General features: G+C 29.0%; 2 protein-coding genes across 3 annotated transcripts; both read right to left on the bottom strand.

The window, feature by feature from the left end:
• Positions 1-297: 297 nt before the first annotated feature.
• LOC103573030 (NADH dehydrogenase [ubiquinone] flavoprotein 1, mitochondrial) lies at positions 298-8,941 on the bottom strand. Of its 2 annotated transcripts, XM_053738278.1 has the most exons (7): positions 8,841-8,941; positions 8,556-8,623; positions 5,333-6,001; positions 3,507-3,739; positions 3,225-3,428; positions 1,936-2,123; positions 298-1,845 (listed from the first exon to the last, which is right to left on the bottom strand). In XM_053738278.1, the coding sequence occupies exons 1-6, from the start codon at positions 8,887-8,889 to the stop codon at positions 1,937-1,939; spliced, it is 1,410 nt and encodes a 469-aa protein (XP_053594253.1). In that variant the 5' UTR covers positions 8,890-8,941; the 3' UTR covers positions 298-1,845; position 1,936. The 2 variants fall into 2 exon arrangements, with proteins under 2 accessions (XP_053594253.1, XP_014297001.1); XM_014441515.2 differs by having other exon boundaries at positions 1,838-2,123.
• Positions 8,942-13,286: 4,345 nt separating this feature from the next.
• Positions 13,287-19,804, bottom strand: LOC103580603 (muskelin). Its single transcript, XM_014441507.2, has 4 exons — positions 19,312-19,804; positions 19,112-19,181; positions 18,880-19,022; positions 13,287-16,362 (listed from the first exon to the last, which is right to left on the bottom strand). The coding sequence occupies exons 1-4, from the start codon at positions 19,407-19,409 to the stop codon at positions 14,415-14,417; spliced, it is 2,259 nt and encodes a 752-aa protein (XP_014296993.1). The 5' UTR covers positions 19,410-19,804; the 3' UTR covers positions 13,287-14,414.
• Between the last annotated feature and the right edge of the window lie 3,264 nt (positions 19,805-23,068).

Genomic DNA, 23,068 nt, shown 5'->3' with positions numbered 1-23,068 from the left:
AGTTCAATTCCATATAAATATATAAAATAACATTATTTTGTATATAATATAACGGTAGGCCCTGGCTACTTCGTGTCCAGTAGCCACGAACCACAGTTAAATAATTTCCCGATTGAATAATTAATTAATACTAATTTATTAAATATAAATATAACTTATAATTATTATATCGCTGGTTCTGAAATGCGGGAAATAGATCTCAGAGAGTAGGTCGACTCGTTTTGACCGGACACGCGGCTGAAATTTAACTTATTCTAAAGACACTGGTGATGAAAGTAATTTTATTTAAAGAGTTAATTCAATTATTATATATAATAGATTTTATTTAACCAAATTCCCAAATATGTACAAATTCCCCTTTATATAAAATTAAATTTCTTCTATAAATAAATAAATAAATAAGTAAATGTCCATTGACAATAAATAAATTCATTTAACGCGCAGTTATTTAATTAACGCGGGAAATAAAATAATTGCCATTTACGCTAAATTTACGTTGAAGAGAGAGATATAAATAGCAAAACTTTATTATAATCTTATCTGGATTTTATTGTATACGACGTACTGATGGTATCGGCCGTCGCTGCATCTTGGACCTCAACGGAGCTTCTTTTCAGGTTCCTGGGCTATTGGTGCTGGACACTCTCGCGAAATCACTCAGACAAAATTGCACAAGGTGACCGAATGGTTTTATAAACCAGTTTACACTATAATTTTATAGAAACGAATTAAAATTTTCAAAGTCTTGCAAAATGAAAACGGCTTATGCGTGACTAACTCGTCAAGCACTCGAACTTGTGTGATGATCGCTTGAGCCCGAATCGATCGCTTGAGCTTGAATGAGTTCACTCGATCCTTGAACTTCAGTGTTGGACTCAATGACTAGATATATCAAACTAATAGACTAGATATGGTTAGGCCGACTCAAATAAATTGTTATGAGTCCTGGTGCTAGAGTGGGACCTCGCTAAGCGTCCTCAGTCCACTCTAGGTGATGGCCAGGGCCTAAGTCTCTCGAGCAAGTGTTTGCTGGCCCTTTTATATCTTAATTTTTGGAGGGGTGGAACTACCCCACTGTCGTCTAAGTTCGAATTCGATCTAGGTGGCCTCTGACATGGCCCAAGTGACTAAGGAAGTGCCAATCAATATACAAATCATTCCAATAGATGGCCGTAGAATCAGCTAGACTTTGCGCTCGATCTTCAAATCGTAAAATCAAAACGCACGTTTACAATAATCTTACATATTTATCCATTCAGTCTAAAAGCTTTGATATAATTTTTTATATAATATTATAAATTATAGTAATTGAGTTCTAGCAAATTCTATCTAACAAAAATTTTTGAGTCAATATCATGTTGTGCAGGTGTGTGAATCATAAAATTTTGTGAAGTAATTTAAATGGGCCCATATAATGCAGCATTATTTGAAAAAAAATGATTTTATGATGATTCATAAATCTCATAGAGTCGATGAGATTTTTTAATTTACCGCATTCATAAAGTATACAAACTTTTTTAAAATTTTCTAAAATAGGCTAACAAGGCCATCCCAGTGAACATATCGACAGAAAAAAAATTCATCAGATTGTTCCAGTCAAAAAAAAAAGAAAGTAAAAAATTTTTCTAGCTTTATAATAAAATTTCCTGACTTTTCCATGATTTTTCCAGTACATCTATAATTCTCTGACAATTTCAGGTTTTTCAGAAATGTGACTACCATGAGTAATCGTATTATTTTATCCCGTGCAATACAATATTATTTTGTAAGTCACTTCACTAGCTGTTTTTTTAAACTATCCTGCTGTTATCCATTATAATCTCAGATTAGAAGAGTCTTAAAATTCTTGAACAATTATTTTATTAAGTTTTATTACCTACATAATTACAACTGAAAATTAATCAATAAATTATTTATAGTTTCTTAATTTTATACTTTAATTTGCTGCAGATTGTTTGAATTTTTGCATTCTCTCTTCAATCACAGGCCTGAAATGTCTAATAAGACCTTGTACCGGCCACGCAGCACCATCAGCTAGAGCACAAATTGTATGTAATTCAATTTGCTTTGTAAGCTCCCAAAGCATATCAATTTCATGTTCTTCTGCGTTTCCTTGGACAAATCTAGAATAAAAAAATTTTAAAAAATTAAAAAAATATAAAAACTATACGTAATTTAATCCGTGCTGCCTTTGACTAATATATAGATTAGGGTGGCCCAAAAAACCGACTATTTTTTTTTATTCGAGTCTCTTATGAAAATTTGTTGATTTACGATGTTTAAAGAAGCCTCCAAAAATCAGCTCGATAAAAAATTTTCAAAAGGTCGCTCACGAATTTTTGTAATATAAAAAATGATCGAAATTTGAATATTTTATTTCAAATTTTTTTCTTTCTCGTGGCGGCAATAGTTTATATATGTAAAATCATAATTACGCTGAAAATAAATAAGCCCAAAATTTTAATATTTAAACCTCGCTCAAGAATTTTGAATGTTTCCGAGTGCTGCCTTTTGAACGTTTTCGAGCGACCCTTGAATATTGATAATAAAGCTTCTCGATTTTTTCACCGCCAATTTGCATCACAATGAATGGAAATACAACCCGAGAAATAGAAACAATAAGTTATTTATATACTTTTTTATTTTTTAATTCAATTTTTTGGTTTGTTCGCTTATTCAAAACTCACCAAATTTTATTGCTTAAGACTGTCCTGTATATCTTTGGTTATACAAAAGTGATATTTTAGTAAAATGACAATAATTGAGTTATAAAAAAATACAAAAACAAATTCAAAGTATTAGTCACATATTATCAATTAATATTCAAAACTCTTGAGCGCCGTTTAAATATTTAAATTTTGGGCTGAAATTTTCAGCATGGACATGATTTGACAAATATAAACTATTGCTGCCACGAGAAAGAAAAAATTTAGAAATGAAAAATCCGAATTTCAATCATTTTTGATATTTTAAAAATTCGTGAGCACCCTCTTGAAACTTTTTTATCGAGCTGATTTTTGGTGAGGCTTCTTAAAACATCGTAAACCAACAAATTTTCATAAGAGACTCGAAAAAAAAATAGTCGGTTTTTTTGGGCCACGCTAATATAGATGTACACTTAGCATGGAGCAAATTATTTTTCTTAATCAGGGATATATATCCGAGATTGTGGTGAATTCAACTACACCTTTTTTACGTACAATAAATAAATATAAATTACTAACCGATTCATTATTTTGTACATCCAACTGATTCCCTCGCGACAAGGAGTACATTGGCCACATGATTCATGCTTATAGAAGCTAATGAGTCGCGCGATCGCCTTGATAACATCAGTCTGTTTATTCATCACGATCACGGCTGCAGTACCGAAAGAACTTTGCACTCTGACAAGATCATCAAAATCCAAAAGTACGGTATCGCAAACACTATTATCAAATTCAATGAATTATAAATTATCTATTTTTCATTTATAAAAATATAAATTGTTTCAATATTAATGTTACTTCTTTGGAATAATAGGAGTTGACGATCCGCCGGGAATAACACCTAGCAAATTATCCCAGCCTCCAATAACACCACCAGCATGCCTTTCTATCAGCTCTTTCAAAGGTATTGACATTTCTTCCTCTACCGTGCAAGGGTTGTTGACATGACCTGAGATATTAAATAATTTTGTTCCATGATTTCTCGCTCGGCCGAATGAAGCAAACCATGAACCTCCTCGACGACAGATAGTCTGAAAATAAATTTATCGTGAAATCATCTGTTCCAGTTTCATATTAATTCAAAATAACTTGTAGATCAGTTGAAACTCCGAAATATGATGTCTATGAGATCACCCACAAACACCCCCAAAATTTAAACGTCATCTCCAGGAGTTGATGAGAAAAAAATAAAAACACATCAAAAAGTGTAAGAAGTTTTTTTTTATCTGTAGAAAATAACACGTGATAGATTTTTAAAACGTGATATAGACTTTTTTTCTACTTCACTGGCATATCCTTATAAAAATTCAGTATATTTAATCCTCGAAATTTCAAAATTCTATTACGTTTTATTTTTTATAGATACAAAAAAAAATTTGTACCCGCCCAAGAAAATTTTTAATTGCCTCGAGAATTTTTTCGCATTATAAATAAAATAAAATAAAAACTTTTTTGGGACAAGAAAAAATTGTGGGAGTTGATAAAAAAATTCTGAATTTTTTTTCTCCACAAGTTTTTTTTTTAAAGATTTGTAGTTTTTTTTTGTTTTCAGACAAATATTTGCGAAAAATCCGGTTTTGGGGATGCTTTTATTTTTTTACCATCAACCTTTGGGGTTATAACTTTTATATTTTTAAGGGTGTTTATGGGTGACATCATGAACCTCCAACCAAATTTGCTTTTTTTCGAAAACGTCTCCTATTTCGTAGTTTCGACTGTACTGTTTACATATTAGGGTATAAAAAAAAAAAAAAAAAAAAAAAAAAAAAAAAAAAAAAAACAATTTTTTTTTATGGTATCCGAAAATTGAAAGTATAACTAAAAATAAAATTTTTGGTACCAATCCCGAGCTCTTAATAATGATATTAAGGTTTGCCTCAATCCATTTTTCTATTTTCCATTTAAATAACACGGGAAAAAAATTTTTTTTTTTTATAATTTTCTAGCTTAAAAACTTATCAACGGATTTTTATGCACAATAAATGTTTTTGGAGGAAATTTAACGATCTATAAAAAAAGTCTCTTATCATTTTTTGATAAATCCCATTGTTCAAAAGTTATTTTCATTTCAATGTCAAGCTCTCAAAAAAATAAGATTTCTGATTGATTTTAAGAGCTTGACATTGAAATGAAAATAACTTGTGAACAATGCAGCATTTTGAAAAACTTTATTCGTAATAATTTGTAAGGAATAAAATTATCTACAAAAAGTTCCCATGAAATTTTTTGATAAGACTAATAGACTCGCCGGAAAAGTAAAAAAATCTCAAAATTTACTATAAATTTGACTTGAAGCTTGAATAACTTTTGAACAGTGGAATTTATCAAAAAATGATAAGAGGCTTTTATTGTAGAGCGTTCAATTTCCTACAAAAACATTTATTGAGCATAAAAATCTGTTGATAAGTTTGTAAGCTAAAAAATTCTAAAAAAAAAGAAAAAAAAATTTTTCCCGTGTTATTTAAATGGAAAACAGAAAAATAGATTGAGGCAAGCCTTAATATCATTATTAAGAGCTCGGATTGGTACCAAAATTTTCATTTTAGTTATACTTAATTTTTGGATATCATAAAAGAAAAAAATTTTTTTTTTTTTGAAACACCCTATTACAAATATATACATACCGGCGCAACAGCAACGGTTTCTACATTTGTTACAGTAGTAGGGCATCCAAAAAGCCCAACATCTGCTGGAAAGGGTGGTTTCAATCTTGGTTTACCTTGTTTTCCTTCAATGGATTCAATCAAAGCTGTTTCTTCACCACATATATAAGCCCCAGCTCCTCGCTGAACAAAAATATCAAAATCATAGCCCGATCCGCATGCATTTTTTCCTATCAGACCTGCTTGGTAGGCTTCAGCAATAGCCACTTGCATGTTGGAAGCTTCATTGTAAAACTCTCCTCTAATATAAATATAAGCCGCACATGCTCCCATAGCACGGCCAGCTATTAAACAGCCTTCGACCAATTTATGAGGATCATGACGCAAAATTTCACGATCTTTACAAGTTCCTGGTTCCCCTTCATCTCCATTTATCACCAAATATTTAGGTCTTCCATCTGAAGGTTTGTTCATAAAAGACCATTTCATTCCCGAAGGAAATCCAGCACCTCCACGTCCTCTTAAACCAGATACTTTTATTTCATTAATAATCCAATCAGCTCCTTTAGAAATTATTTCTTTGGTTTTATACCAATCTCCTCTTTTTAATGCTCCTTTTAATCTCCAGTCATGTCTACCATATAAATTAGTGAATATCCTATCCTGATCATTTAACGGACTTCCAAATTTCTATAAAAAAAAAAAAAAAACATACTAAGGTGCCCGCGGATAATAAGGCCTAAGTGACAGAAATGAAATTTAAAATAACCGCATCCGCTAAAGGCTACTTTAGAAGAAGTCTTGCATAGAGATGTTACGACAAATTTATAGAGTCCCGATACACGGAAAGAAAATTCTAGCAAAATTTACGATGTTAATATCATAATCGTGGACTAGACTTTTATAAGCGTCAACTTTAAAATATCTTATTTCAGAATTTACTATGTGAGTTATATTTTTTACTATTTAACATCGTAATTTTAACAAAGATTTTTAGGATTAAAAATTACTTCAAAAATTACAATTTAATATCGTAAAAAAAAGAAATAAAGATGACAATTCACAAACTATATTTATTCCTATATTTATCTTTCTATGTACTTTTGAATAAAATAAATATTACAGCGCTGACTCTGTTACAATACGATGTAAGCTCGAAAAATTACGATAGTTTATCGTAATTTTTAAACATTAACTGCGTCCTCCGCAAGAGGCGCTCTCATGACTTATGAATGTACATTCAAATCGTTTATATGGACCTTAAAAATAAGTTAAAATTTAGGTATAATACGTGACTTATTAGTGAAAGTTTATTAATTTATGGCATAATCTATTGAAAAGTAATGATTGGTCAAGTTAACAATTGCTATCTTAGATACTAAATTTTCCAGCCGAAAATTGAAAAAGTTACTAACTTTTATTTTATAAATTCGATATCACTGATCAATTATTAGCGTAAAATATCATTAATTCATCACTATAAATTAATTTTCAATATACATAAATCGAATGAGTGGTAAATAATAAAATGAAAAATTAGTATACTAGATACTGATTATTCACTCATAAAAATACCGAAATTTTTTAACTCTTATTTTATTAATTCTATCCCATTGACGAATATTTAATATAAAATGTTATTTATTCGTTATTATAAATTAATTTATTATATACATATATCGAATAAGTGGTAAATAATAAAATGAAAAATTCGTATACTAGATCTTCATATATTAATATGTATGTTTACTAATTTTTCGGTTCCTCATTTTCAAAATTTTTCTATATTTATTGAATATCAATAACTGTAGATAGCAATTTATCGATTCTTTTTCACATCAATTTTAATATACGAAATTACAAATTTTGCTCTTGTATGTGTTTCAAATTTTAATATAAATAATGGCCATTTGGTAATATATATAATGATCCTAGTTTGATATTAGTATCGAATATACTAATTTTAAGTCGAAAATAATTACAAACTATTAAAATTTTGAGCATCATTTTTTTCCGTGTGCTGTTGAGCAAAACAATCTAGTCTTCTGATTCTTAAAAAGTACACTGATAGAAATTTTATATTGACTCAAGAAATATTTTCTTGAGCCAAGAATATATTTCGAAAGAAAACCAATTGTCTTGCTTCAAGAAATTCTTGTCTTGATTTAGATTTTCTTGGCTCTGAAAATTTTGTATCTTTGTTGGATAACTCTCGTGTCTTGCCCCGAAACTATATTATCTTCAATCGATACTATTGAATTCTTTAAGCAAGACCACTTGTCTTCAACTAAATATGTCGTATTATTTTACGAACTTTAAATTTTTAGTTCAAGTAATAATTCCTTGATGGAAGATGTTTTTAAAGTAATGAAAAAAAATTTTTTTTTAAAAATAAATTTCTACTTTAACATATCTGAAGCAAATGAATGTAATCCTAAAAAATCACTTTAAAATTTTTTATTTTTAAAATAAAGCTTAAAAAAAAAAGTTTTTTTTCAAGCTGAGTAAATTGATATCTTGATTTAAAAATCGCGTCATTCTCGAAACAAGTCGGTAATGGCCTAAACCTACATTTTGCCTATCTTAATCCAAGAGCAAGAAATTCTTAAGCAAAATATGTCAGAATTTTGTTTCAAAACAAAAAAGGCTTCATCGAAAAATAAAATTCTCAAGTGAAGAATTTTTTGTCTCTATCCAAGAATTTCAATTTTTTGGTTCATAGACTTATTTCTTGAATTAAGAAAATTAAAAATTTTGAAACAAGAACCACATTTTGAAGAAAAAATTTTTCTTGAATCAAGATAGTTATTCTACCAGTGTATTGTTGCTAAATTTAAGTGATGATTTATCTCTAATAGCAATTTCATCAAGTATAGTTAAAATATTCCAGTTTGTTTAACCCGTGGGCCTTATTACCCTACCGTAGTAAAATAAGGCCTATTCGTATAATTTTTGTAAAAGTATAATTTTTTGTTTGTTTACAGTAAAAATTACCATTAGTTCATTACATTTTATGGATAATGTATTGAAATAAAGATTAATGATACACTTCGATACTTAAATGCAATATTTTTGATCCTATACAAAATCTCCCTTAGCTAGGCCTTATTACCCGTCGGTACCTTAATTGATGATTTACAGAACAGATGTCACTTGAACTGTATGAGTTTTACATTGTATAATTATAGACATTGAAAAAGTTAAACAATCAGCTTTCAATAGTTAATTAATTGTAAATAATTACCTTCCCCTCTGGTGCAGCATCCGCAAAATTTTTTATTTGTTGGTTATTTAAAGCAACACCAAGAAGACCTTTTCAAAAAAATTTAAAATTAAATTATGTAACTTTCAAATGTCAAGTTATTAAATAAATATACAATAGATCAGAAAAAAAATAATATGTGAGTTCAATAATTCAGGTATTCAATAACAATTTTTGCGAATAATTTATAATAGTAATGACTAAACAATAACAATAATAATAATGATAATAACAATAATAATAATGCAAATAATATTATTTACTCACTTAATTGTTTTCTTGGAATCTGGGTACAGCGAGTGATAACACCCGCCATTTTACAAATACCAACGAATACTGCACTTCTGTTGACTGTGAAATTACGTTTCAGTGAAATTCATGATTCGGACGATGCTGCCCCCTATAGATGGTTTTTCATACTGATTGAAACAGTGTGATATCCATCACGGTTCGTACGAGCGATTAAAGCGACACCGCGTAGACTACGAGATCAACACAATTCTGCGGGATTATTTAAACATACCAATACTTAATTTAATAATGCAATATACTGAATCCTATTTTATTTGTAACGTATCATATTTTTGGGAATGTCCCAACCATTTATTTAAGCTAAGCCCTGGTCACTTAAGTAATTCTTTATTCTCTGAGATCATAAAATTGTAAGATCTCGGGGAAACACGCAGTCTTGGGAACCTTCTTTTCCCCAAGTCTGTCCTTTTATTTAAAAGATGGAGTTTGTACTAAACCTAAACTTTTTACTGTAAACTTAAAATATTCATAAATATTATAACTGTAGTATCTAAGCTAGAAATAGTTAAGCCGATTAGAAACTAGACTGTTTCAAATTAGGGGACTATTTTTTTTTTTTTTTTTTTTTTTTTTTCAGAACATTAAAAAATCGAAAGGGTATCTTAAAATATGGTAACAGTTAAAATTTGAGCTCTTAATATCGATATTTAGAGGTAGCTATTAATAGTTTTCGATTTTTCATTTAGCAACATGGTAAAAAATACATAACTTCCGAAAAAATCAAGATACAAAAAATCTTTTCCTAAACATTTTGTCGCAAATTTACTGATCTACAAAAAAGTTCTTTTATGATTTTTGCATAAATTCAACTATTCACAAGATATCCGATTTCAAAGTTTGATAAAATTCGAAGAACTTGTTTTTGCTCGTTCTGAATTTTATATCACGTCAACTAATGAGAATTCAGAAATTCTCGATACAGCTTTCTGTAGGAAATTGAATGCTCTACAAAAAAAGTCTCTTAGATTTTTTGATTAATATATCTGTTCAAAAGTTATTGGAGCTTGAAGTCAAGTTAGAGTAAATTTCGAGCTCTCTTTACTTTTCCGGCGAAACTATCGGACTTATCAAAAAATGTTATAAAATCTTTTTTGTAGACAATTTTATTTCCCACAAGTTATCTCTGATAAATTTTTTTTAAATTCTGCATTCTATTTTAGTTATTTCTATTTTAATGCCAAGCTCCTAAAAAAATAGTGTTCTGATCGATTTTAAGAGCTTAACATTAAAATGGAAATAACTAGAAAACAATGCAGAATTTAAAAAAAATTTATCAGAGATAATTTGTAGAAAATAAAATCGTCTACAAAAAAAATTTTCTAACATTTTTTGATAAGTCCGATAGTTTCGCCGGAAAAGTAAAGAGAGCTCGAAATTTACTCTAACTTGACTTCAAGCTCCAATAACTTTTGAACAGATATATTAATCAAAAAATCTAAGAGACTTTTTTTGTAGAGCATTCAATTTCCTACAGAAAGCTGTATCGAGAATTTCTGAATTCTCATTAGTTGACGTGATATAAAATTCAGAACGAGCAAAAACAAGTTCTTCGAATTTTATCAAACTTTGAAATCGGATATCTTGTGAATAGTTGAATTTATGCAAAAATCATAAAAGAACTTTTTTGTAGATCAGTAAATTTGCGACAAAATGTTTAGGAAAAGATTTTTTGTATCTTGATTTTTTCGGAAGTTATGTATTTTTTACCATGTTGCTAAATGAAAAATCGAAAACTATTAATAGCTACCTCTAAATATCGATATTAAGAGCTCAAATTTTAACTGTTACCATATTTTAAGATACCCTTTCGATTTTTTAATGTTCTGAAAAAAAAAAAAAAAAAAAAAAAAAAACAAATAGTCCCCTAATTTGAAACAGTATAATATATATTCATTTATTGATAAAAAAATATTTGTGAAAAATTAATCATTTTCTAAGACTGTAAATATTAAATTATGTTCAATCGGTCTCTTTATACAACAAATAATTACAAATTTTTATAATATACTTCATTGTCAATAATTATTTTAATGGTAGTCTTATATTTTTTACACTATATTCATGAATTTTCAAGATATAACTTTTTTTTTTACATATTTTTCGACTTGAAGTCTTGAAATTTAATATATAAATTATAATTTAAAACAAATCTTAAACTTATCAGATCTAGAAACGCAAATTAAAGTTCGAACGTATTATGACGACTAGTTTTTTTTTGTTTTAATTAAATTACATGTCAGTTGCCATCACGAATTCAAAATTATGAGTATTAAGTAAATATGCAAACAAAAATTTATTTGTTAACATGAACATTTTTTTAATTACAATAGTCTGGATAATATACAAATATTTTAAAGGGAATATAAAAATAAAAATATCTGGAGACAAGTGAATACTTTTTATGCTAAATTACAAGTTACTGAATAATTAAAAAAAAACTCATAATCTCAACGGGACACTCTGCTGTTAAATCGCAAAAAAATATATAAATTACCTAAAGTCTAAAATATAATGCTTGACTTGGTTAATATGCTTAACTTTTTTATCTTATTAAAATAACATCTGAAAGGCCAGTTTTTCGATCCGACATTAATTTATCGTTGTTATTATTTGGATGTATTTATTAGTACCTGAGCCTTAGAGAAACGGGTCAAAAAAATTTGAAACGTTTTGAAGAGACTTTTTTTGTAGAGCGTTCAATTTCCTACCACAACATTTATTGTGCATAACAATCCATTGATAATTTTGTAAGCTAGAAAATTCTAAAAAAAAAAATTTTTTCCCGTGTTATTTAAATGGAAAATAGAAAAATGGATTGAAGCAAACCTTAATATCATTATTAAGAGTCCGGATTGCTACCAAAATTTTTATTATTAGTTATACTTTCAATTTTTCATACCATAAATTTTTTTTTTTTTTTTTTTTCTTTTTTTAAACACCCTAATGCATAAATATGCAAAAATAATAATACTTGTTCTAGTTATGGCTAATTATTTATAAGTTTACGTTTTTGACTGCATAAGTTAATAACTTTAAAAGTTTTAACCATTTTGACGTGAAATTTTTAGTACAAAGTTCGAAATTAGAGTTTAGACTTGTTTTTCTTGTTTACAAACAATAGTCGCATAGTTTATTTCTGGTAACAATTTTTTTTTCGTTATACATATTATTTCAAACAACTTCACAAAATTTCAAAACGTTCCAAATTTTTTTGACCACAGTGTGTGAAATCCTTATTGGACTGTACTATTACAGGTAAATCTCGGATTGAAAAACTGTAACTAAAACTTCAAATATTTTGTTCTTTTGTAAACGTTCTCAAATTGTACGATATTTAACGTTATAGTCAGCAGCTAAAAATGTTAGACATGACCCAGTGGGTAATAAAGATAATCGTTCGAGTTTTGACGTCAGCGTGCGTTAAAATATATTTTAGTCATGTAGAAGTATGGCTATCGTGCAAAAAATATTGAAGTACATTGTTGAGCCATCTCTTGACAAAATTTTTTGTACGCGCCCTTTATTATCTGCTATCTGTGGGCGCTCATTGGCGTACTTTTCGAGTATTCTTTACAGAAACATCAGGAGACACGGTAGTGTCTCGCGCCAAGTACACGTTCAAATCAAACACATGTATATGTGTGAAGTGTCATGCACGAGCCTACCGTATCTCTATACCGTAGACAGATTATATATACAATACATTTTCGTACAAGACAATTGTATATTAACAACCTCTCCTCCGGCTCGGATGTCAATCGTCACAACTTACATCTTGTACACAATTGTAGTAGACATATGAACTACTATTAAACACGTGTTTTTAAATCATCTCGGAATTTCGACTAAATAACAAATAGATTTGATCGTTGGCACAATCATTCGGAAAATGGCCAATTATACTGAAAAATGATCAACTTTTAAATCGGTATCAACCTGACCTTTTCTGAAATTAGTGTACAAAAATAGTTTAATCCCGCGTAAAATAACTTAATAAAACTATACGTGGAAAAATTATTCTTGTTTGAAATTCTATGATGTCATAGTAAAGCCACCTGACGGAAATTTAAATAAAGACATGGGAAAATTACTACGGTCACAGTAAAATTGACAATGATAATTTATTCCAATTTTCGTAAAGTGGCCAATATGGTCCGGCTTTACTATGCCACTATAGCATTTCAACCGAGAACAATTTCTCCGTACAGTATATTGTGTGACAAGAGATAAATCAAAACGATTTCAGACCTGGGTAAAGTTGACTGCCCGAGCCCTTGGTGAGTACTGCCATCACCCACAATATTTTTCATAATTACCTGCAGTGAAACTTTAACATTCAGTCAGTAGCTAGTCAAAAACAAATTAATTTAAAACCAATGATATCAACTAATAGCGTAAGCGTTAATTGTGACTTGCAATTTATAATTAAGCAGAAACTATAAATACTATTTATTATTTACACTCATTTTTCGAAAACGTAATCACAAAGAACTGTCAGTTACACAAATAAAATTAAAGGTCTGAAATTACTATTAAACAAATGACAAGCATCATAGTTTATATTACGAATCAGTTAGAGGGCAGTAACATTATTTGTTCCTTCCCAAGGGACGAAACACATAAGCTACTACCTACTGACTTAGAACATTTTCAATTTCCGTGATTGCTGATATTTGTTCGCGACATTGGACTGAAACCAGATTGTCTCTACTGTAGAGCCACCGAAGCTTAAGTTCGATGCCAGCGATGGAATCATGAAAAATGTGTTTTTTCTTATCAATTTCGAATGAAGCTGAAGCTAGCGGCCGGAATAAGTAGCGGCCACGCAATAAATTTCTGGCCGCTACTTATTACGGCCACTAGCTTCAGCTTCATCAATTTCGAATGGCTACTGCGCGACTTATATTGAACCTCACTAACTACAACGCATCATAATCTGCGAAAAAATTAAACTTTTATGTACTTGAACATTGAATACAAACAGTAAGAAAAACAATTTAGACCGAAAAAACATACATTTCACTGAAAAAAATAATTTTTGTCCGACGATATCTTTGGAATGAATCAACAGATTCGAACCTTCTTGGTGGCAATCGGAAGAGCTCGCCAAGATCTAGAATTGATGATATTTTGAGGTAAATCATGCAAACAGTTTATGAATTTTGATGAAGTTGAAGTAGCGGCCAGAAATTTTTTGCGTGAACGCTCCTTATTACGGCCGCTAGCTTCAGCATATGAATTTCGTAATTTTTATTTTTCGTATAACCTGTAAACTACTCGACCGATCGACTTCAAAACCTATTGAATTCTAAGTCTTGGCAAACTCTTTCGATTGCCGCCAAGAACGCTCAGATCGGTTTCGTTCTAAAAGTATCGCTGGACAAAAAAAGTTTACACACAGACACACACGGCCGGACGTAAAGCTGTACTTTATTTACCCAAATTAATATTCCCAATAAAATAGTATAATTTGAGCATTTAACAGTCGAATGTCCTCTGAAATGATAAACTAATTTAAGGATGGCTATATCACAAAAGTACAAGGTCAACTAAATTAGTACGCGGTTGTGTAAGTTTTTCGGGAAAAAATTCCATTAGTTGATCGAATAATTTCGTACGACGCTGATGAAATTCTTTCGCTAACATATCTGAACTACTCGTATTTAATGAAATGTCGGATGATTTTGGTGTGTGTCTTAAAAAGTCTTGTTCGTAAAAGAGCACAGATGTCAACAATTGAAAATCCTTAGTTTGTTCAACATCACTATGGTCAACAATTTCGGAAATATCTTTCTGCAAATACTCAAGTGCCTTCATACTATTACAAAGAGCAAGTTCTTTGAATTTATGTTTTCTAATGATAAGCTTGCATCTCCTGAGAATTTGATCTTGTTTTGGTCTGCAAAGTTTCAGTTGCCAAAAATCATCAAGTCTCAGTTTCGGGAAATAAGTACGTCCAGGATTACCACCAAATAAATAGTGAACTTTTTTGACGTTATCATAAACCAGCTGATGAGCAAAACGAGGACACGGCTCGAAATCTTGCATTTTATTCCAATATTTTTCACTAACGTTTTCATTGCGATAGACACATGTCCAAGAATTACTTTTAATTTTATAAACCCAAAATGAATTTTGAACATTTTCTTCGCGCTTTTCTTTGTTTTTACTTAATCCTGAAAGAACATAAATTTCGCCTAATGTAGAATCGATTGTTGCTCTTTGAGTATAACCCGCTGCTGGAATATGATTAGAGTCGTCACTCTCAAAATCTTGTAAGCTGATGTGCTCTATTCTACTAGTATCAACTTCAAATGTAAAAAAATCATTGAGATATTCTTTGCTTCTCTGACCAGCAAAAATATACAACTTTCTATCGACCGGATGAAAAAGCATTGAATGGCCTACTCTCGACTTTATCATTGGTACATTTAAAGGACTTGGTCTAGCGATATCACAGGCTAAAAGCTTCCAAGTATTAGTTGATACGTGATAAGAAAAAAGGTCAGAGAAAACAGGCTCGGCTGGACTCAACGACATCCCTACGGCATGATCATCAACCCCACCAGACATTGTAAGAATCCGGCCACCAAATATATAAATTATTCTATCTACAACATCCATACACATTTGATGATCAAATATAAGTTTCGGGCCTCCACTAGCACTTGTATCTTCAGATATTTGAATCCATTTATTTGATTTTATATCATAGACATAAAAATCACTTTTTAAATTATCAGAACACCGGTATTGTGTATCTAAATACTTTCCTAATGTGAACAATTGTTTTCTTTCAGGATCAAGGCACATTTTATGACAAGACCGAGCACCCGGCCCCCCTACACTTTTAGTATCTTGGCAAATAAGAGTCCATTTGTTTTCTTTTACATTATATGACCAAAAATCAGACAAATCTTGATTTCCATTCCATCCACCAAATAAATATAAAATTTCAGCTGCCGAATCGAAGACCATTTGATGACCTCCTCTCATACCCGGTTTCGGATCATCGCATTTAACTTTTTTCCATACTGCGCAGTAAGGTTGATTATTTGTATATTCATCTACTAGTCCAGTCGAAACAGCATTAGTGATAAATCGTTCAGCTTCAAGATAATCACCTTTATTTACTAAAATATCGTATAAAGTTGATAATCGTTGATCTTCTAACTTAACATTAGTGACTTTCCCAAGGGTCTGAACTATTTCTGGCTGTTTTATACAACGGAAATATTTCATACAAAGTCTTAAAATTTCATTCTGGAGGTACTGATTAACCCACATGATGCTGGGATCAACTATTTCTGGATCATCGATACCAGTTAGACGAACATACCAAATACTGAAATTAAAACTCGGTCCCCACGATTGAATAGGCATTATTTTTATGTATCTAATCGGGTAGTAAATATCGTCCATTCCAATTTTATGTTTTATTTCGAATGTTTCTGCCACTGAATCATTTTTTAAACTTCTACAAATAATCAAAAGCAATAAAACTTTTTAAATTATAGTATTTTAAATGAATATTAATGAGTTGAACTGTACTGAGAAAAAAATAAATATTCAGTTTAGTTTTATACCTTAAGGGGGAAAAAGGTCTGAGATACAAAAAAAAAAGAGCATACTTTTGTGATTTTTTTTTCAGAGTACATTCTTCATAAAAATTCTTGAAATTTATGACATTATTAAGCATCGTTCCAAAAATATTTTGTTAAATTTTCATAAAAAAATATTGAAAAACAAGCCAGTGGTTGTGGGGAGAATCGAGTCACCTTAAAAAAAAAGTCTGCATTCGGTAGTCAGGATAACTCATGACTACTTTATCCGAAATAATAAAACCCAAAAGATTTTTTTTCATAAGTTTATCTTGGATTTGAACAAAGGATTTTTTTTCAATTACTCCTTATTTTTTAATTAAATAAAAGGAGCAATTTTGGTAATAATTAGAGTATTTTTTATTGCACCTTTAGCAAAAATTCCAAAATGAATATTTTGTTTATTCCTTCATTCAAATCCAAGATAAACTTATGTACTAAAGAAATCTTTTGGTTTTTTGATTTCAAGGAAGCAGTCATAAGTTATCCTGACTACCGAATGAAGACTTTTTAGTAGATTTTATGAAAATCTAACTGTTGTATTTGTCCTCATGACGCGAATTTACAAAAATTTTAACATTTTCTATCTATTTGAGTCAAGTAGGTTCCAAAAATACTATTGGTGAAATAGTTTATATATGTATTTATATATATATACGATATAACGCGCGGTTTTCCCACGATAGCGTCCACAATTCTATACCGATCTTGATGAAATTTTTTTTACATATTTTTTAGCTAAAGAGCTTGGTTCAGTTCGAAGATGAGCTAAATCGGCCAAAAAGTTTATAAGTTATAGTCGTTTAAAGATTTTTTGATTTTTCAAAAAATTCAACTTTTCTTGATTTATCTTTAAATAACTTTTGATTCCAAAGAGATAATCTATTATTGGTGATTGAATCTTTATGTTCATTCGATTCACTTTAATTTAAGCTATGTTTCTTTCTCTTTAGATAATTTTTTCTAATACTTTGATGAATTTCAAAATTTTCAGGAAAATAGAAAAAAAACATTTTTTTTGACTTTCTCATTTAATAACTTTCAAGTAATACAAAATAGTTGAATCTTGATAATATTTTTATATAGCTTATCTAATGAGCTTCATATTTCAGTAGTATTTTTTTATATTCAACGAAAATTAGCTATTTATTTATTGAAATTTAGCTGTTGCATTCGTTCTTACACTTTTTAATAAATTCATGTAACTGTTCCAATTCCGATTATTGCCGTGTAACACTTTTAAAATCTTAACATTAAAGTATACACAAAGTATTTTTTAAAAATTGACAAGCATAAATATAATTGACCTTATAAGCTTTAGATGAACTTGTAAACGCCACCATCTACCTTACGGATTTAAATAATTAAATAAATAATGAAAAATCTACTCCCAATTCGGCTGCCGAATGGTCTTTTTTTTTGAGGTGACTCGGTTCTCCCCACTACCACTAGCTTGTTTTTCAATATTTTTTTATGAAAATTTAGCAGACTTTTCTTGGAATGATGCTTAATAATGTCACAAATTTTAAGAATTTTAATAAAAAAGGTACTCTGAAGAAAAAAATTAAGAAAATATGCTCTTTTGTTTTGTATCTCAGATCCCTTCCTCCCTTAAGTAATTAATGTTTTTAAAAATTAATTACTAAAGTGAAGCAATTCTTTTCTTAAAATAAAATCTATCAATTTAATTTTAGAAAACAATTACTAATTTTAAAAATTTATGGAAACAAGAAAAATAATTACTTGAATTCAATTTTTTTTTCTCAGTGTATGTATATGGTACCCGCGGGTAATAAGGCCTAAGTGACAGGAATGAAATTTAAACTAACCGCCTCCACTAAAGGCTACTCTAGAAGAAGGGTCTTGCATAGAGATGTTACGACAAATTTATAGGGTCCCGATACCACGTTCCCTGTCTTCTATATTTCATCATCCGTCATATGCTGTCATAGCGTAGAAGAAATTATAAAAAACAATCTAGTCTTCTGACTCTTGAAAAGAATACTGATAATTTTAAGTGCCATTGAGCGAAACAATCTAGTCTTCTAATTCTTATAAAGTATTGTTGCTAAATTTTAGTGATGATTCATCTCTAATACCAATTTTATTAAGTATAGTTAAATTATTCTAGTTTGTTTAACCCGTAGGCCTTATTACCCTACCGTAGTAAAATAAGGCCAATTCGTATGGTTTTTGTAAAAGTATAATTTTTTGTTTGTTTATGGTAAAAATTACCATTACTTGATTACATTTAATGGCTAATGTATTGAAATAAAGATTAATGATACATTTTGATAATTAAATGCAATATTTTCAATTCTATTCAAAATCTCTCTTAGCTAGGCCTTATAACCCGCCGGTACCTTATGTATAATTAATAACAAAAGAATTACCCTTTCAAAAGTTCCGTCATATTTTCATGTTCCATTCCACCAAAAATAATAAATTTTTTTATGTTGCATACCAGAGCTTTTTCAAATTTTCCAAAAGTAAGAGATTTAACGATTGACGGGCGAGGAAGCTTGAGAACCAAATACTGAAAAATTAAATTCAACATATGTAATTCATAATAAAGTTGTAGTTACATTCATAAACATACTCATTGACATTACAAAGATTATTTACCTGTGGATAATGATCATGATCAGACGACCAACGAGATGATTGATCTTGTGGCTTATCAACTAGTATATTTCTATATAAATTAAAAATAAAATCATAGAATTAATTTACAATAAATTACTAGTCTTTAAAGTAAAACAACTTGAAACAAGACTTAATCTAAATGCTAAGTGCTAAATTAAATTCCAGAAAAATAAACTTACTCAGGTAAATATGTCGGTGAATAACTTGAACTTTTGAAAATTCTATACTCCAGAGTTTTCCAATCGAACCCATCATCAGATATATCGGAAGACGCCATATTATGTATGTGACATAACTTAACCTTCGATAAAATACAAATAACTAATTACTGATAACTTGTTCGAAATTTATCGACTTAAATAATTCATTCATTCGGTAAATTTTTAATCCGTGATTTGAAAAATATTTTAAAATTACTATTAATTTTTTTTTAATGTTAGTAAATTTTTCCCGAGAATCACCTGACACACTAAGTTACAAACTAGTTTTCAAATAAAATTAACAATTTAATTAAATTTAAATATAAAGGAAAGTTTTTAAACGAAGAGTTTAAATAATTGCTTATTGTACATTTTGAACTTTTGTCATTTTTAATAAAAAACAGTTTAGTAAATACTATATAATAAATAGTGATAAAAAGAACAATCATGAACGGTGTATACATATATGTATAGACAATTACTTTATTAGGATTATTATCAGAGCGCTGAGCGCACCCAAGTGACAGTTCTTGGAATTTTGTTGAAATTTAAAAAACAAAAATACAAATTCACACAAACATTGGCTACACGAGTTCTACGGAGAAAAAAATATAGTAAATTTTACTAAAAAATATGAAAATAATTATTAAATTTGGATAGTAATCTTGAAACGCTGATAATTTATATGAAAAATTCATTAACAGACAAGCATATTTTACAAGTCGTTTAGTAATTTCTCATATACTGGTTATGGAAAATCTCCTATATTGCATATTAATTTTTAGTTATATTTAGTAAATTTTACTATCCCCGTTTAGTAAATTTTACTATATTAGAATGAAAAAAAAAATGAAATAAAATTTTTGTTAGCTTTTAACTTTTTATTATTATTGCTATCATTTTGAGTGTTATTGTTATTTATGTCATCTGTATTGGTGTTGGTGTCGATTTTTGTTTTTTAAACAATCACTTGTTTCAACCGAGATTCGAACCCTAATCTCCTGCGCGCGAGTCCTATCCTATGTCTGATGGCCCGATGTCTCTTTCGGACAAAAGTTGCAGAACTTGTAATACATATTTGTATATGCTATCCCCACCAGCTTTTAATTTTTTCTATACATAGTAAAATTTACTATACAGATAGTAATAAAATATAATCGTGTTAGCAAAAAATACATTGCGTATAGTAATTTTTAATATTTTGTATAGTGTTATGCCTTGGGAGAAAGGTTCAATTTCTTTTTAAAATAACTTGCACAAATTTTAATGTCTAAATTATAGTCACTTTTAATTGTTTATTTTATAACGTAAAGTTGCACTTCAACTTGAAAACTTATTAGTATCTGTTAAGTTTTAATTAAATTGATGGTAATTATTCTGGGCTTAATTTTCTAACATAATATTAAAATAAGATCTTTAATTATAAATCTATAATTAATTCTTAGAGGTTTTCTGTAACTAGAAATGTATAACACTTCGTAGTATATTCTATGAGTTTCATTCAGTAACTGACTAAAAAGGTGTTACAGTAAGTACATTGCAATTTTAAGTATCATTACGCCATGGGAATAAACTGGTAATGTGGTGTGCTCTGCCCAGACGCTGGCGTATGAACATCACCGTCAGCAATTTTGAAAGATAACATTAAAAGAATAATTAAAAAATCTACAGAGGCATAACACCCCCACCCTAAGATTGAAAAATCTCTCTTTACAATATACAATCGGGATTTTTCTTTTGGAATGGTTGAAGTGCATTTTACAAAATTGATCTTAATGCAATAAAAAATTAAATTTAAACATAATAATGAGTACAAATAAAGTTGAATATAATAAAAAAATAATAATATATGAATTATGTACTAAGTTTGTTTAACATATGCTAATATACGATAATATAATATTTTAAGGCAAATCTTCAAATTCTGATATCTGCAATTTAGATTTATGAATTTTATTAACAACTAATTGTTTATTAGACTGTTTTGTTGAAGGATAGTTTAAATTGTCAGATATAGATTTTGAACGAGTTAGATCTCTCAAAACAATCTGATTTCCAGAATAACCGTCGTTAACATAATGTACTTCTTCAGGCTGTGCGTTTTGATTACTATTATTTTTTGTACAAATATGAGTAATTCCAGTAATCAAACATTTGAAGACTTGATACAATTTAAATTTAATAATTACATATAATAGTACCAGGACAATAATCACATATAAAACATACAAAATCCAACTGATAGTTTGTTCGTAAATAGTTTTTGTTCTTTCATGATTTCCAATTTCAATTGCCTCTCTTCTAATCTCAGTTAAACTTTTTCCGTATTTTGTCAAATCACTCAATTTTAAATCCGGTGCTTCTACAGCACGGATTTTTATTAAACTTAAATTTAAAAGTGGATCATTTACAATTTTACTCAGACAAGAATCATGTTTTTGAATATAATATTTAGGATGAATTGTCTTACAGAAATAAACTAGTTTATGAGTTTTACAATGTTCTAAAAAATTTTCTTCACTAGGAGTATACAATAATTTTTCGTTATTAGTTATTATGTATTCGTGTGGATTTGAGATAAACTATTATTTATGATTTTTGGTACTGGAATAGCTCTATATGCTTTATAATTGCCGATTTCCAATAAAGGTATTTTAATCAGATAAATAAATCTATATCCTATTACGCTAATAGTTACATCACTTATTTCTAAATATTCAAAATAATTACCATCATGGAGAACAATTGGCATTTCATTTGATCCTCTTTCATCCCGAATTAATTTTATAGAACTCGTAAGTAATTCTGGTGTTAATAATTGGGGGTTTATTTGACCCATCTTTGCAAATATTATTGATTGAGTGAACATATTTACATTCTTACCAAATTCTGTCAAAGCTAATTCAATTTCTAAACACATCTCAGTTATCAAAGAATTTCTTTGCAACGAATTTTCTTGTAAAACAATTTTTTTCATGTTATTATCGAAATTTAGAAAATTAGAATTTATTTCTATCAATTTTTTGTTATATTCTCTAAAAAGACTTTCAGTTTTATGAATAGTTAATTGTAATATATATGTTTGATTCTTAAATAGTTCTCCGATTTTTTTATTGTCTTTATGGACTGCATCAATTTCAGAATTATAATCCCTGATTAAACAAAACGATTTGTGACGATTAAAACTGTTTTAATCGTCACAAATCGTCAATTGATGATTAAAAACGATTAAATTTTTAATCGTTTTTAATCGTCGTGAATCGTCAACTGACGATTCGAGAGGATTAAAAACGATTAAGTTTATTAAATTAGCAGATTTTATTTAGATTAAGTTTATTAAATTAGCAGATTTTATTTAGATGAAAATCGAGCATTTATGATAGTATACATCATAGAAGCGGAATGTATTAGACCATTTGAACACTTATGGGAGATAAAGAACTGTACCGATGACACCATTAATTTACCGATTACAGCGGTCGAGAAAAAATTAATTTTTGTATCGATTGAACCTACGAACGCCGATGTTGATGAAACCTATAAAAACTATTTATGTATGCAACCAAATAATTATGAGATACAATAAAACATATATACTTGGCGTTTAATGGAATTGTTACTTTTTTAATATTTAGCAGTAGCTTAATTTAATTTATAACCAATTCCAATGACACAAAAAATAACAAATAATAAAAAATTCCTTAATTTCATAATATATCAATAATTGTAAGTAAAC

The sequence above is a fragment of the Microplitis demolitor genome, chromosome 4 (genome assembly GCF_026212275.2).
Source record: "Microplitis demolitor isolate Queensland-Clemson2020A chromosome 4, iyMicDemo2.1a, whole genome shotgun sequence".
Classification (NCBI taxonomy): Eukaryota; Metazoa; Arthropoda; class Insecta; order Hymenoptera; family Braconidae; genus Microplitis; species Microplitis demolitor.
Note: the sequence above shows the minus strand (reverse complement) of the source record. Positions and strands in the feature narration are given on the sequence as shown.

Coding starts and splice junctions, on each gene's coding strand:
- LOC103573030 (XM_053738278.1), bottom strand. CDS start 8,889: ATGGCGGGTGTTATCACTCGCTGTACCCAGATTCCAAGAAAACAATTA. Junction 6,002..8,555: donor ATGCTGCACCAGAGGGGAAG/GTAATTATTTAC, acceptor TTTTTTTTATAG/AAATTTGGAAGTCCGTTAAA. Junction 3,740..5,332: donor AAACCGTTGCTGTTGCGCCG/GTATGTATATAT, acceptor ATTTATTTTCAG/ACTATCTGTCGTCGAGGAGG.
- LOC103580603 (XM_014441507.2), bottom strand. CDS start 19,409: ATGGCGTCTTCCGATATATCTGATGATGGGTTCGATTGGAAAACTCTG. Junction 19,182..19,311: donor TCACCGACATATTTACCTGA/GTAAGTTTATTT, acceptor TAATTTATATAG/AAATATACTAGTTGATAAGC. Junction 16,363..18,879: donor ATGACGGAACTTTTGAAAGG/GTAATTCTTTTG, acceptor GATTATTTGTAG/AAGTTTAAAAAATGATTCAG.